The sequence below is a fragment of the Rhineura floridana genome, chromosome 6, assembly GCF_030035675.1.
Source record: "Rhineura floridana isolate rRhiFlo1 chromosome 6, rRhiFlo1.hap2, whole genome shotgun sequence".
Lineage (NCBI taxonomy): Eukaryota > Metazoa > Chordata > Lepidosauria > Squamata > Rhineuridae > Rhineura > Rhineura floridana.
The window spans coordinates 108,923,001-108,935,487 of NC_084485.1; the positions used below are offsets into that span (position 1 = coordinate 108,923,001).

The following is a 12,487-nucleotide window of genomic DNA, read 5'->3' on the forward strand; positions in this document are numbered from 1 at the left end:
CAGGCAGGGAAACGGCCAGGTAGAAGGAAAAAAGGGGTAGAAGCACCCAACTGAAAAGAACCACCCCCAAAACAACCCAACCAAAAAACAGAAAACACTAAAGGTGAAAGAGGAGGGAGGAGAAGACAAAGAAGCTGGGTACAAAGAAACAACAGTGACAGCCCCAGTTCCAATGCACTCTATCACATGCACAATCATACTACCTGGGGAAAACTGCCATATTACTGGAACGCGGAGAAGCGGAACGCCGAAAAGCAGGCCCTACTGTATGCATTAGTGGTTTCCCCCTGCAGGAGACAGTGTGATAACACACCGGGTAAAAACCAGAGTCTCACACCGACTGGTGTGGGTGCAGTTTCAGCAGATTAACTGGACTGCTTCAGGCAGACCCCACATTATTTAGTAGGTAATTGTTTTGTCATGGCAAAGGTTGTAAGAGGAAAAGTTGGTGAGGAAGGGGCTTTGGAGGCAATGGCGATATTTCAAGGGAAAGAATTTATTATATTTTAGTCTAGGTATTCATAAAACATTAGTTATCAAAATTCTGTTTTCCATGGGAGAAAAAATGGTTTAAAAATAGTACTTTAAATGTAAAAGGTTTGGGAAATGTAATAAAGAGAAAGAGAATAATTTCCAATATTAGAAAAATGCACCCTGCAGTGACTATTTTACAGGAGATACATAAAATCAAAAATTGAGTAAAGACTCTATCGTAGATAATTTGGGGATAAATATGTAGCATCAGCCACTTCAAAAGCAAGAGGAGTGGCTATTTTTAAAACAAATTTCCCCTTTGTAGTAGAAAAGATATGGAAAGACCCATGAGGTCGTTTCCTGTTAATAAAGGGATTGTTTAATGGTACAGAATATTATACAATTGGCACAATTTATGCACCTAATAAAGGACAAATTAAATTCTTATCCACCTTTTTTAGAAAACTTAAAACATTTCAAAAAGGATGATCGATAATAGGAGGTGACTTCAACATCAATCTTAGAGGCGTGACCTCTTTTGAACAAAAGAAATTACCTGGGAAAAATGTGATAAACAATCTTTGCTTTCTCAGAACAAACAAAAACCATCCTTAAAAAGTTTAATTTAAAAGACACATGGGCTTCACCTTTTTCTCAATGACCTCTCAGTCTCACTCCAGGTTGGACAGCATCCTCATCACAGCAGATTTACTCCCATCTTCAATGAAAGTAGAAGTAGGAGCAATAAGAATTACAGATCATGCCCCAGTCTCAATAACTATGGATTGTACACAATCTATCAGGAGACCCTTTGACTGGAAACTGAGCCCCATATTACTCACTACGCAGACAAGCAGGGAAGGGATTCAGAATGCTTTAAATAATTACTTCAAAGAAAATGACACTCCAGGAATGCCAGTTAGAACACAATGGGAAGCTATGAAAGCAGTAATAAGGGGAATTTGCATAAAGAAATTACATGAAATTAAAACCAGACATAATTTGCAAATTAATAAGTAGTGAGAGTAAAATTTTATTTCAAAAATATGGGAAATAAGGCTCTAAACAAATTTATAAACAGAAATAAAACACAAAGAATTAGACCTTTTGGAAGTTAATAAAACTTTAACATGCTGTATACTAAACAAAGATTCTATGAGTTTGGAACAGGAGAATCACGATTATTGGCAAATAGGATTAGGCAAAAACATAGAAAACGCATGATAACTACAATACAAAAGAATGATGGTTCAACAGAAATTGGAGAAACATTTACCACCTTTTTAAAGAACTTATATCAAAGCAGTGGTGTAGACTTAGAAAAAACCGAGAAATATATACAAGAAGCAAAACTCAAAACTTTGTCAGAAGCAAATGAAAGATCATTAGTGGTGGATATCAGCATGGAGGAAATTGTAATTGTAATTAAATTGCTTAAGACAAATAAAACACCAGGCCCTGATGGGTTCACTAATGAATTTTACAAAATATACAGATCAATCTTGATTCCACAGTTACTAAAACTCTCTTACTCTTTCTATACTCCAAGGTGACCCATTTCCACAGACATGGACACAATCCAAAATTGTAGTTCTTTTAAAACCCTATTCTCAACTGACATATTCATATAGACCCTTAGCATTGCTGAACACAGATTACAAAATACTTACCACAGTTATAGCTAACAGATTGAAGTACATAATTCAGCTATTGATCCATTCAGACCAAATTGGATTTGTACCAAATAGACAAATTCCTGATCCTATAAGAAGAATTCTAAATTTAATCAATTATTGTAAAACTATTCAACTTCCCTTAGCTTTTTTATCTTTAAATATTTTCAAAGCATTTGATTGTGTACGCTGGCCTTTATTAAATTTCAGTAACGCAAGCAATGAATGTTGGCCATGAATTTATAACAGTCCTGCAACAAAGTCAACAGATTAGACTCGCTTTATATCGACATAAGCCAGGGTACCAAACAAGAATGTCCATCTTCTATTTCTCCTAGCAATAGAACCGATGGTACAGCATCTATGGAATAATAGTATAAATAGTATAAAAGTATAAATGTAACAAATAATAAAGAAATAGTTAGAATTGGAAATGAAACAGTTAGTATGTATGCAGATGATACAGCTTTACTTATTACAAATCCACCAGAGGCCACACCCCATATTTAGGGCGCTCTGGAAACCTTTGCAAATGTCTCTGGACTTCGGGTGAATCTTAAAAAATCTGAGGCACTGTGTTTTCACATTCCTCCCGCAGTCCAGAGACAATTCTCATCTGTCTTGGGGATATGTTTAAGTCCAAGACAGTTGAGGTACTTAGGCATACAAATACATAAAAATTTGAACAGATTATTTTTGGCAAATTACAGACCCTTATGGAATACCATAAAGGCAGATACGAATCGGTGGACCAAATTAAAACTTTCATTATCTGCCCGCATAGCTACAATAAAAATGAATGTTCTACCTAAATTAGCATTTCTTTTTCATGCACTTCCAGTCTTATGTAAATGGAAAACAACTCAAAATTTGGCAAAAAGAGTTAAATCATTTCATTTTTGGGGAAAAAATCCACCCAGGATAAAAAATCATTTTGCAAATCTAATAAAGGGGGATGGGGAATCCCTCATATAAAATTTTAGTTTGATGCCAGTCATATCATTTAGTGCAATCGATAATAGATGACAAATCTAAAAAATGGACTCAACTGGAAAATATAGAAATACAAGGTATTCCACTGGGAATGTGGTTTCTTAGATCAAAGGCAAACAAAATAATGCAAGTCAACAAAAGCCCTTTTATAGCCATCCTACTCAAGGTCTGGGGTCAGTGGTCACAACGACTTATACCTAAGCCTTCTAATCTATCGACTTTTGAAAATAAAATAATGGCAACACATAATGGAGAAAAAGGGATTACCTCCAAACTATAGCATGCTTTTAGATACGGGACCAGACCAGTTAATAGGACTCATATGTCAATGGGAAGGAGATTGGTCAATGGAGCTTGATGGGAGAGACTGGGAACAACTTTCGATTAAAAGTTTGGGGCCCATTTCCTGTCACCAGGTTCTAGAAACAATGTTAAAAATAGCTCACCAATGGTATGTCACACCACTGCATTTATCACAAGTGAATCACATCCTCTCTCCCAAGTGCTGGAGGGGATATGATTCAGTTGGCGTGCACCACCATATATGGTGGGCTTGTGGAAAATTGCAAACTTTCTGGGATGCTATATTTAAAGAAATTAAGCAAATAACCAAGATGTTAACCAAACATCTTGCTATTTTGAGTTTATTTCTAGACTCAAATAAGGCTATACAGTGTAAGAATTTGATAAGTCAGCTACTTATGGTAGCTTGTCTCACAATTGCTAAGCATTGGAAAGATCTAAAGGGTGCTACAATACTAATTACAAAAAGTTTGGCACATAGCACTTACGGGGAAATTAACCTCCAAACTCTGACAAGCTAGGGGTAAGTTGAAGAGAGAAACCTTGATAGACTCCTGGTACCCCTTCATATTATATGTAAGCCAAACAACACAGGGATGGGCACCACCAACACAGTAGGCGGCCAGTTAGAATGCCTAAACTAAGTTTTTTTTTTAATCATACAAAAATTTTCCTTTTAAAATACTTTACTCAGGTTGATAGATTAATAGAATCTATTTAAAAATTATGTCATTGCTGGGGGGGAGGGGAGGGATATGGTTTAGATACTGTTTTAATAATTTTAAGTTTAATTACTAAGAGCCATCATTGTAAGTGTATTGTATTAAAGTATTGTTGTATTACAGAAATGTAAAATTCAATAAAAATAGTTTTTAAAAAAGACACCATCAAGGACAATACCCCTATGCCAATAATAGCTAAAACATATAGAAGAGAATAAGGAACTGAGGGTATACGTCCAAAATTAAACTTTGTGCTATCACATCCTACATCCACATCTCTAGGACTGGGTCCTCTACAAAATGGCATAGTCACGTCAGTCCCAGTGCTTTGTTTGGGTGCAAGACCCAGACAGGTGCATGGTTTCACACCAGTGATTGCCAAAATATGTATAACCTCACTCCTGGAGATTTGAGTGTATTATTTGGGTGGCACAAAGATTATTTTGGGGTGCACATCCACAGTTCCTTATTTCTCTGATACTGGCTTGGGCCCATACACTTGCGAATGTCTTCTGCTCAAGCAATGTGTTGGGTGAGATATGACTGTGTGACATAGGGAATGCTGGACATGTTTGGAACATCATTTGGAGCAGCCTAAAGCTTACTTTGGGGTGCACACCCCAGTCCCTTATCCATAGTATTGGACCAGATGTGATTGAAAGCTGTTCTATAGAGGACACCACCCTATAGGTGTAGATATATCATTTTGGGGTGTATGCTTTTAGTTCCTTATTTTTCTCTACATATTTTGACTATTGGCACTATTATCTTTTAGTAATACTATATTATAGCTGCTGCTGAAATGTCCAAAAACATACAGTTTAACATAAAGTTTATGGATGGTGGGTGCTGCAGGATGATTGCCAGCAGCCATTTTGGAAAATTGATTTTTCTGTGTCATCCAAGTGGAAATTGCTGTGGGTAATGACTTTTTTACAGAGGTATATTAAAGGGACAGCATTAGTAAAATCTCTTTGGTATTAAAATGGAGCAAATTACACGTTTACTGTTTTTCAGGGAAAACTGGATGCAATTGATGTGAACAAAGCTGTAGAATTTGTGTTGTCCTGCATGAACTTTGATGGAGGATTTGGTTGTAGACCAGGATCTGAATCTCATGCAGGACAGGTAAGTTGTGATGCTTGTTAAACCTTGCAACAGATTCTTAATGCTCGTTGACTCTTATATACTAGTCTCTGTTTAGGCTCTTTTTTTTTAATTCAAGCATTTGTCACCTCCGCAAATGTCAGACATGTCTTCAAATCTTTTAAGTTACCATAGGTTCTGTACAATGAGGTTCTGTACTTATTTTCCCAAGTATGCCTACAAATGGGAGAGAACTTGTAAATGGTGCATTTTCAAGCTGGGATAGAGGAAGCAAACGTGTGATTTGTAGAGATTTCCGTCTTGGTTCCCATGGTGCTAAATATTTTTTATTTATTATTTGGATAGAAGTTAGGAACTGGAGTCCGAAATAGGAGAGCTGAACTCAGAATAGTTTGATATTCAGATAAGCTGCTTAATAAGTAAAATTATAAATATTTTACAGTCACCTTTGAAAACAAGGTTAAAGGTTGCAAAATTAAGTATTAAGCTGGAGGAGGAACTCTTTTTAGGATCCTGTCTGCTTTAGCATTGGAGATGGTGCAGCGGCCGAAATAGGATTGTCTGATTGGCAAGTAAGGGACTTTGTACATAAGGCGTCATGCGTTGAGCCTGAGAGTAATCCATCCTTCCATGGTCGAAACAACTTTTGCCACAGGACCATCTATTGATGCAGCAGTGATGTTTGTACTCTTATGCCACATTCTGTATTCTTAAGCATGACTCTGCAGCAGTGTGAATAAATGCAATGGCTGTGTTTGCATGCAACACTAAACATGTAGTTAGCATTAGCCACAGTAAGCCTCATCTCTTGCACTTACCTGTCTTCTGGCATTGCCACGAGGAGGTGCTTGGACGCATTTACCACAGCCTATTGTGACATTTGAATCTTAGCACACTGTGATTACTCTTAACTATGGTAACCTCATGGTTTGAAATTAGTTTATAATACTGGTGTGTTTTCACCAACTTCAGTTATATAATTAAGCACAGCTGAGGTTTCAAATGTAACACTAAACTGTGCTAACTGAAAAGAGATGCAGAAGCTTCTGATCTCCTAGTGGCCATGCCAAAGGACAAGTGGTAAGGAGAGTGTGTGAGCCCAAGGCTTGTTGTAGATTGTCCTTATAGAACTAAACTATGGTTTAAAGTTGCATGTGGAATAGGCCATTATCTTGCTAACTGATGTATATTTTTAATTGTGTCCCATCTGAGGTCTTTTGTGAGTTAAGCCAGCTTCATACTTCTAAAAAAAATAAATTTTGATTGAAAATCTTATTAATGAAAGATATATTGATCATATTTTCTTAAGTAAACCATTTCTTATTGCACAGGTTAGGATACTACATTGTAATCTTTTTTACCTGAGTAGCTATATTTTTAAATAGACATGAACTTTATATCTGTAATTTTAGATCTATTGTTGCACAGGATTCCTGGCCATAACTGGTCAGTTGCACCAAATGAATGCTGATCTGCTAGGCTGGTGGCTTTGTGAACGTCAATTGCCATCTGGCGGCCTTAATGGAAGGCCAGAGAAGGTATTAAGTTATATTTTATATTATAAAATATAGGGGAGGGAGCTGCCATGTTGGGGGAGAATAAGTGGGATAAGAAGAGTGATTTCGTGTTTTTTATATTACACTTTTAATTTTGCTTATTGTCTGTAAAATCAGATTTCTCTTTCACAACCTTCTTAATATATACAATTTAAAAAGCAGTACCATAATTCAACAAAAATTCTGCTACAAATAAATGCATTGAAAGACAGTTCGTATGTGTATTACATTCCGGATCATGTTTCACAAACCAGTTATTTCATGCACATAAATAATCCTGTTAGCACTAAAATAAAAAGCCTTCAGACCTATATATCCAGTTTTATTTATGGGTTATGAATAAGGACAATACTCTTTCTCACTTATGCCAATTTTCTACTCAGTGCAAGCTGGGGGGGCTGCACTCAAAAAATCTTTTGTTTGTGCCAGTGCTTTAGGTAAACATTGTGAAACATTTTTACTTCTAGTAGTTGAATACCTGGAAAACAGCATGGTAGTGAAAGGGTATTTCACAATTCTTTTTTAAGAGTATAGCATGACAGTTGGATTTGAGACTTGGTTTTAGTTTGTATTTTTAGTCCACTATCTTAACTCATTTAATTAAGGGCATCATAAATGTAGTGCTCCATATCTTAGGACAGTTTAAGTTTAGTTGTGCGCATAGAAAATTGCTTATAATTCTACTGAAAAGGAATAGTCTTCCTCAAATATATTGAACAGATTTGTTTTTACACTGTGGGTTGTATCCAACTAAAACAAGAACTGTGAAGTTAAAATCTACCTTAACGCAAAAACAGTGCTCCAAAACAAAATTAAGGTACAGACATAAAATGCATTATTATAAAATAATATCAAAAATTTAATATATATAAACAGTGTTCTCATATAGTATTAAAAAGATGGCCAAAGAATATGTAAACAGATCAGTGCCCAAACACAAAAAAATACAAAATATATAATATAATCAAGACAATATCAGTGTGGAAATCAAGGGCAACTTGTAAACAGTGGCCAATGTACATAAATCAATGCCCATAGAATGCACAATGTATACCATAGCCAGATGCATTTTGACAGTCTTCTTCAGTGGTTCGTGATGAGTATACACTATAAAAGGCAAGAAGAACATTAACTACTAATGGTGAATATGTAAACAGATCAGTGCCCAAAGCATTTTGGGGCCCCTTGTTGAAATAAGAAGTACTTCGGGTTTCTGTGTCTGTAATTCTTTGTCAAGCATTTTTTTGTGATCTGCATTTTGGAATTTTTGCATGTTAATTTATAGTTATTTTGACAGTTCGTTGGCATACAGGTGGTCTATAGTATTCCTATGGTGAAGTACCTCTGGTAACCCATTAAGGGTTAATGTATAATAGCTAAGCAAATTCAGCTGAGATATGGCATGCATTGAGTGGCTGGAAGAGTAGTTTCCACAGCTGTGTTAGTTCTGCAGACTCACCCTCCCACAACAACTTAGCTGATTAGACATTTAAAATACAGCAACATCTCTAAGATATGTTACGTTGGCAAAATTCTCAATATATTTTTTTAAAACTGATTGACAGAAGGAAATGGTATGTATTATGTTTTTCTTTATACAGGCATACCCCGCTTTAACGTTCGCAATGGGACCGGAGAGTATACTTTAAGTGGAGCAATTGTCTTCACTTGTACTGCACGCAATCACCACTAGATGGCAGCAGTGTCATGCCGATAAAGTGTACGTTATTGCGAAGCGCACAAACGTTAAACGGGGTATGGGGGCGTATGGAGCATGTACGTTATAGAGGCTACGTTAAGTGAAATGACGTTAAGCGGGGTATGCCTGTATATAAAATCATTTTATCCATTATTGGCAAAATTTCTATTGGATTAATCTGCAACTTACCGTATATTCCGGCGTATAAGACGACTGGGCGTATAAGACGACCCCCAACTTTTCCAGTTAAAATATAGAGTTTGGGATATACTCGCCGTATAGGACTACCCCTCTTCCAACGCACACCAAATAAAAATTAAAAAAACATCAGATTTGATTTCAATATGGTAATTTTAATTCAAATGCTTATGACATGCAGGTACTTAGCAGGAAAACTGTCACTTACAAACATAAGGCTGTTTGTCATCAAACATGTAAACATAAAACAGTGCAAGTGGATTAAACTTTTCCTAATTCACTCTAAAGCTGAAAGGAAGGATAAGACAATAAACCCATGGGAGCTGCCATGCTGTTTGTTTTCTAAGCTGACAACCAAACAGTTTCCCTTTAAAAGCCTTCAAAATCCTCCTGTTCATCATCTGATATCATAAGTACATCAATGACATCTTGTGATACATTTGTAAGGCAGTCATCGTATGGATCGAATTCTGTATCAGATGGTGTGGTCTCAGCTTCGGCTTCCTCTTCATCTTCCCACAAGTAGTTGTCCTCCATACCATCTAATGAATTTGATATGCCACACTTCTTGAAAGACTTGATTACTGTTTCTGCATCAATATCATTCCAGGCTTTTATGACAAACTTGCACAAAACATCCAACTGTGGAGCACGCATGTTTCCTCCTTTTGTGAATGACTTTTCGCTGCTAACCATCCATTCATTCCATTGTTCTCGAATGCGATCTTTAAATGGCTTGTTTAGGCACACATCCAGTGGCTGTACCAACGATGTCAATCCTGCAGGAATAACTGCCACATCTGTGTTTAGTCTTGCAAGCCTTTGCTTGGTGCTGGGAGTTAAATGAGCCCTGAACATATCCCACACCAGTAGACTACGTTTTTGAATAAGTCCACCTGGTCGCCTGCTCCATACATTATCAAGCCATAGCTTTACCCCTTCTTCATCCATCCAGCCTTTTTCATTCACATGTACAAAACAACCAACAGGGAACTTGAGTTTCGGCATTGTTTTTCTTTTAAAAATAATCATTGGTCTCAGTTTGGCGCCATCAGCTGTGCATCCTAGTACCACTGTAAAACTGGACTTCTCATGTCCTGTTGTTTTAATTAAAATTGTTTTTTCACTTTTTTGATGGACAGTTTTATTTCCAACCATATCAAAATTCATTGGAGTTTCATCCATATTTCCAATACTACTTAACGCATAGCCATGTTTAGTGCGCTGTTGTATTATGTATCGATGGAAACTATTTACTTTGCTATCAAGATCTGCAGGTAATTTTTGGGCAACTTTCGTCTTTTGCCTCAGTACCAAATTATGCCTTCCCATGAATCGAGTACACCAGGATACAGTGGCCTTAAATCTGTTGCTGTGATCTGGGTTAGATTTGGTCCACTGAAGTGCAAACAAACGTATTTTATTTCGTGTCACTACATAACCGTTTTGGCGATGCTCATTCACCATGTCTGCTACATGTTTTTCGAGTTCTGGCCAATGTGGGGTGCCTCTTAATGCACACTTACCCCTTGGCATACTCTTTAATGCTTTTTCATTTGCTTTCCAGTCCCGAACCATCTTTTCTGTTACTCCATATTGTCTTGCAGCAGCGCAGTTATTATGTTCCATGGCAAAGTTTACAACTTTAAGTTTGAAACTGGCTTCATATTTCTTTCTTCTTGCTGGTGGAGCCATGATGGGGTTTTGACTGTTGGACATTTATATACTGTACCGTATGTACTGGTGCTATACTGTATGAACAGGTACAGATACTGGTGCTGTACTGTACAGAGCTTGGAAAAGTTACTTTTTTGAACTACAACTCCCATCAGCACCAGCCAGCATGGCCACTGGATTGGGCTGATGGGCGTTGTACTTCAAAAAAGTAACTTTTCCAAGCTCTGGCATTTTGGGGTTTCCCCCCCCCCTTTTTTTGCCAGCATACAACAACCAGCCAATCACTGGTTGGTTGTTGTATACAAAGCCTGCTTGAATTGGTCAGCTCTCCGTCCAACCCGAACAAGAGCCAGCAGATACATTATGCTCAGATACATTATGCCTGTAGGGGTTTCTGAAACGCTGCACATGCTGACACATTAATTCCACAGAGCAGTGCTGTGTAATTAATGGTGCACCATTCTATGATCTTAAAAAGCATCACACCAATATTAAGTGTTTAAAATAAACAAATAAAAAGCAGCACAGCAATGATGATTTCTTAGAAACCCTCTGCGCATACTTAATGGTACTGTGGGCCTATTGGGGGTTCAACTCTGTATATGCTCAGAAGCATACTCGATGATGCCAGAAACCTAGGAACCGTGCTAGCAGCCTGCTCCACGGGACTCTGTAAGAGCAGTCATGAAAACACTTGCAAAGTCTCTGGGCGGCGGACGCACGCATGAAAAAGACCAGAAAACGTCTTACCAAACCCTTCACTCCCTTAGCGTGGCGAGGCGGAGCCTAGACCAACAGCGAGTAGAAGTGGATGGGGATGCTTCCTAAGCCCCACCTCTAACCTCTACCCCTCCATGACGGTTACCTTGGTGATAAAACAATCAGGCCCCGCCTCTCCTACGCGCCTGGATGCCTCGTGCCTGATTGGCGTTTGGCGGAGGAGGAAGAGGGCAGGGAGCGCCCCTGCCAACGCTCAGTTGTACAGAGGCTGGGCTTCTTCCGCCCCTTCTCTCATCCCCGGGCCTAGGAACACGCATGCGCACGGCGGCGGCGGCAGCCAGGGGCGGAGGCTGCTGACTCCATGGAGGAGGAGGAGTTAGTCGTGGCACCGTCACGCCCCAGCAGCGCCCATTCCTGCTCCTCCTCCTCGAGCAGGAGGCCAAGCGCAAAAAGCGGGCGCAGCAACAGCAGCGCAAGGCCGCCGCCGCTGCTGTTATGCCAGGTGAGGGGCGCAACGTTCTAATAGAGCCTGTTTGAGTGATGTCACACCGTTCGTTGAGGGGGGAATTTTCCCAGCTTAACTCGTCCCCTGCTGACAATGGGCCCTCCTCTCTCTACCCAACCCCAAAACTGGAACTCCCTAATGAGTTTATTAACAGACCCTTTCTATCCCGCGGCAGAGTAAGGGATCCAAGGGGACCTTGCAGCACAGGTTCTCCTTACACCCGGCGTATAAGACGACCCCCGACTTTGGAGAAGATTTTCCGGGGTTAAAAAGTCGTCTTATACGCCGGAATATACGGTAATTTATAATTATTTTCATGCAGAAAAATTGAGTTAATGAACAGCCCACGTACCAGTTCATATCTTAGAATATAATATACAAAAGTAAGTGGCTTTACGGCATTTGCCATATCAGCTGTATAACATTCCTTACTCGGAGACATTCACCATTAGTAGTTAATGTTCTCTATTATATTTTTGCCTTTTATAGTGTATACTCATCACGAACCACTGAAGAAGACTAACTGTCAAAATGCGTCTGGCTATGGTATACATTGTGCTTTCTATAGGCATTGATTTATGTACATTGGCCACTGTTCACAAGTTGCCCTTGATTTCCACACTGATATTGCCTTGATTATATTACATATTTTGTATTTTATTGTGTTTGGGCACTGATCTGTTTACATATTCTTTGGCCATCTTCTTAATACTATATGAGAACACTTATAAGGATTTTATATTAATTGTTTATATATATTAAAATTTTGTATCCAACTGAATCATACTCAATAGACTCATCAACAGGATTAACTTAAGGACATTTGTTTCAGTGGGTCTACTCTTGAATATCTTAGTTGG

General features: G+C 38.3%; 1 protein-coding gene across 6 annotated transcripts in view; it reads left to right on the top strand.

The window, feature by feature from the left end:
- Window positions 1-12,487, top strand: part of RABGGTB (Rab geranylgeranyltransferase subunit beta) — a 33,481-nt gene that overhangs the window by 18,383 nt on the left and 2,611 nt on the right. For all 6 annotated transcript variants that reach the window (XR_009763579.1, XM_061633453.1, XM_061633454.1 and 3 more), the window contains 2 exons: window positions 5,183-5,293; window positions 6,685-6,810. Coding sequence is in view for 5 of the 6 variants with exons in the window: in XM_061633453.1 (XP_061489437.1) it covers window positions 5,183-5,293; window positions 6,685-6,810 (237 nt within the window). In the remaining variant the exon portion in view is untranslated. The remainder of the gene's footprint in view (window positions 1-5,182; window positions 5,294-6,684; window positions 6,811-12,487) is intronic.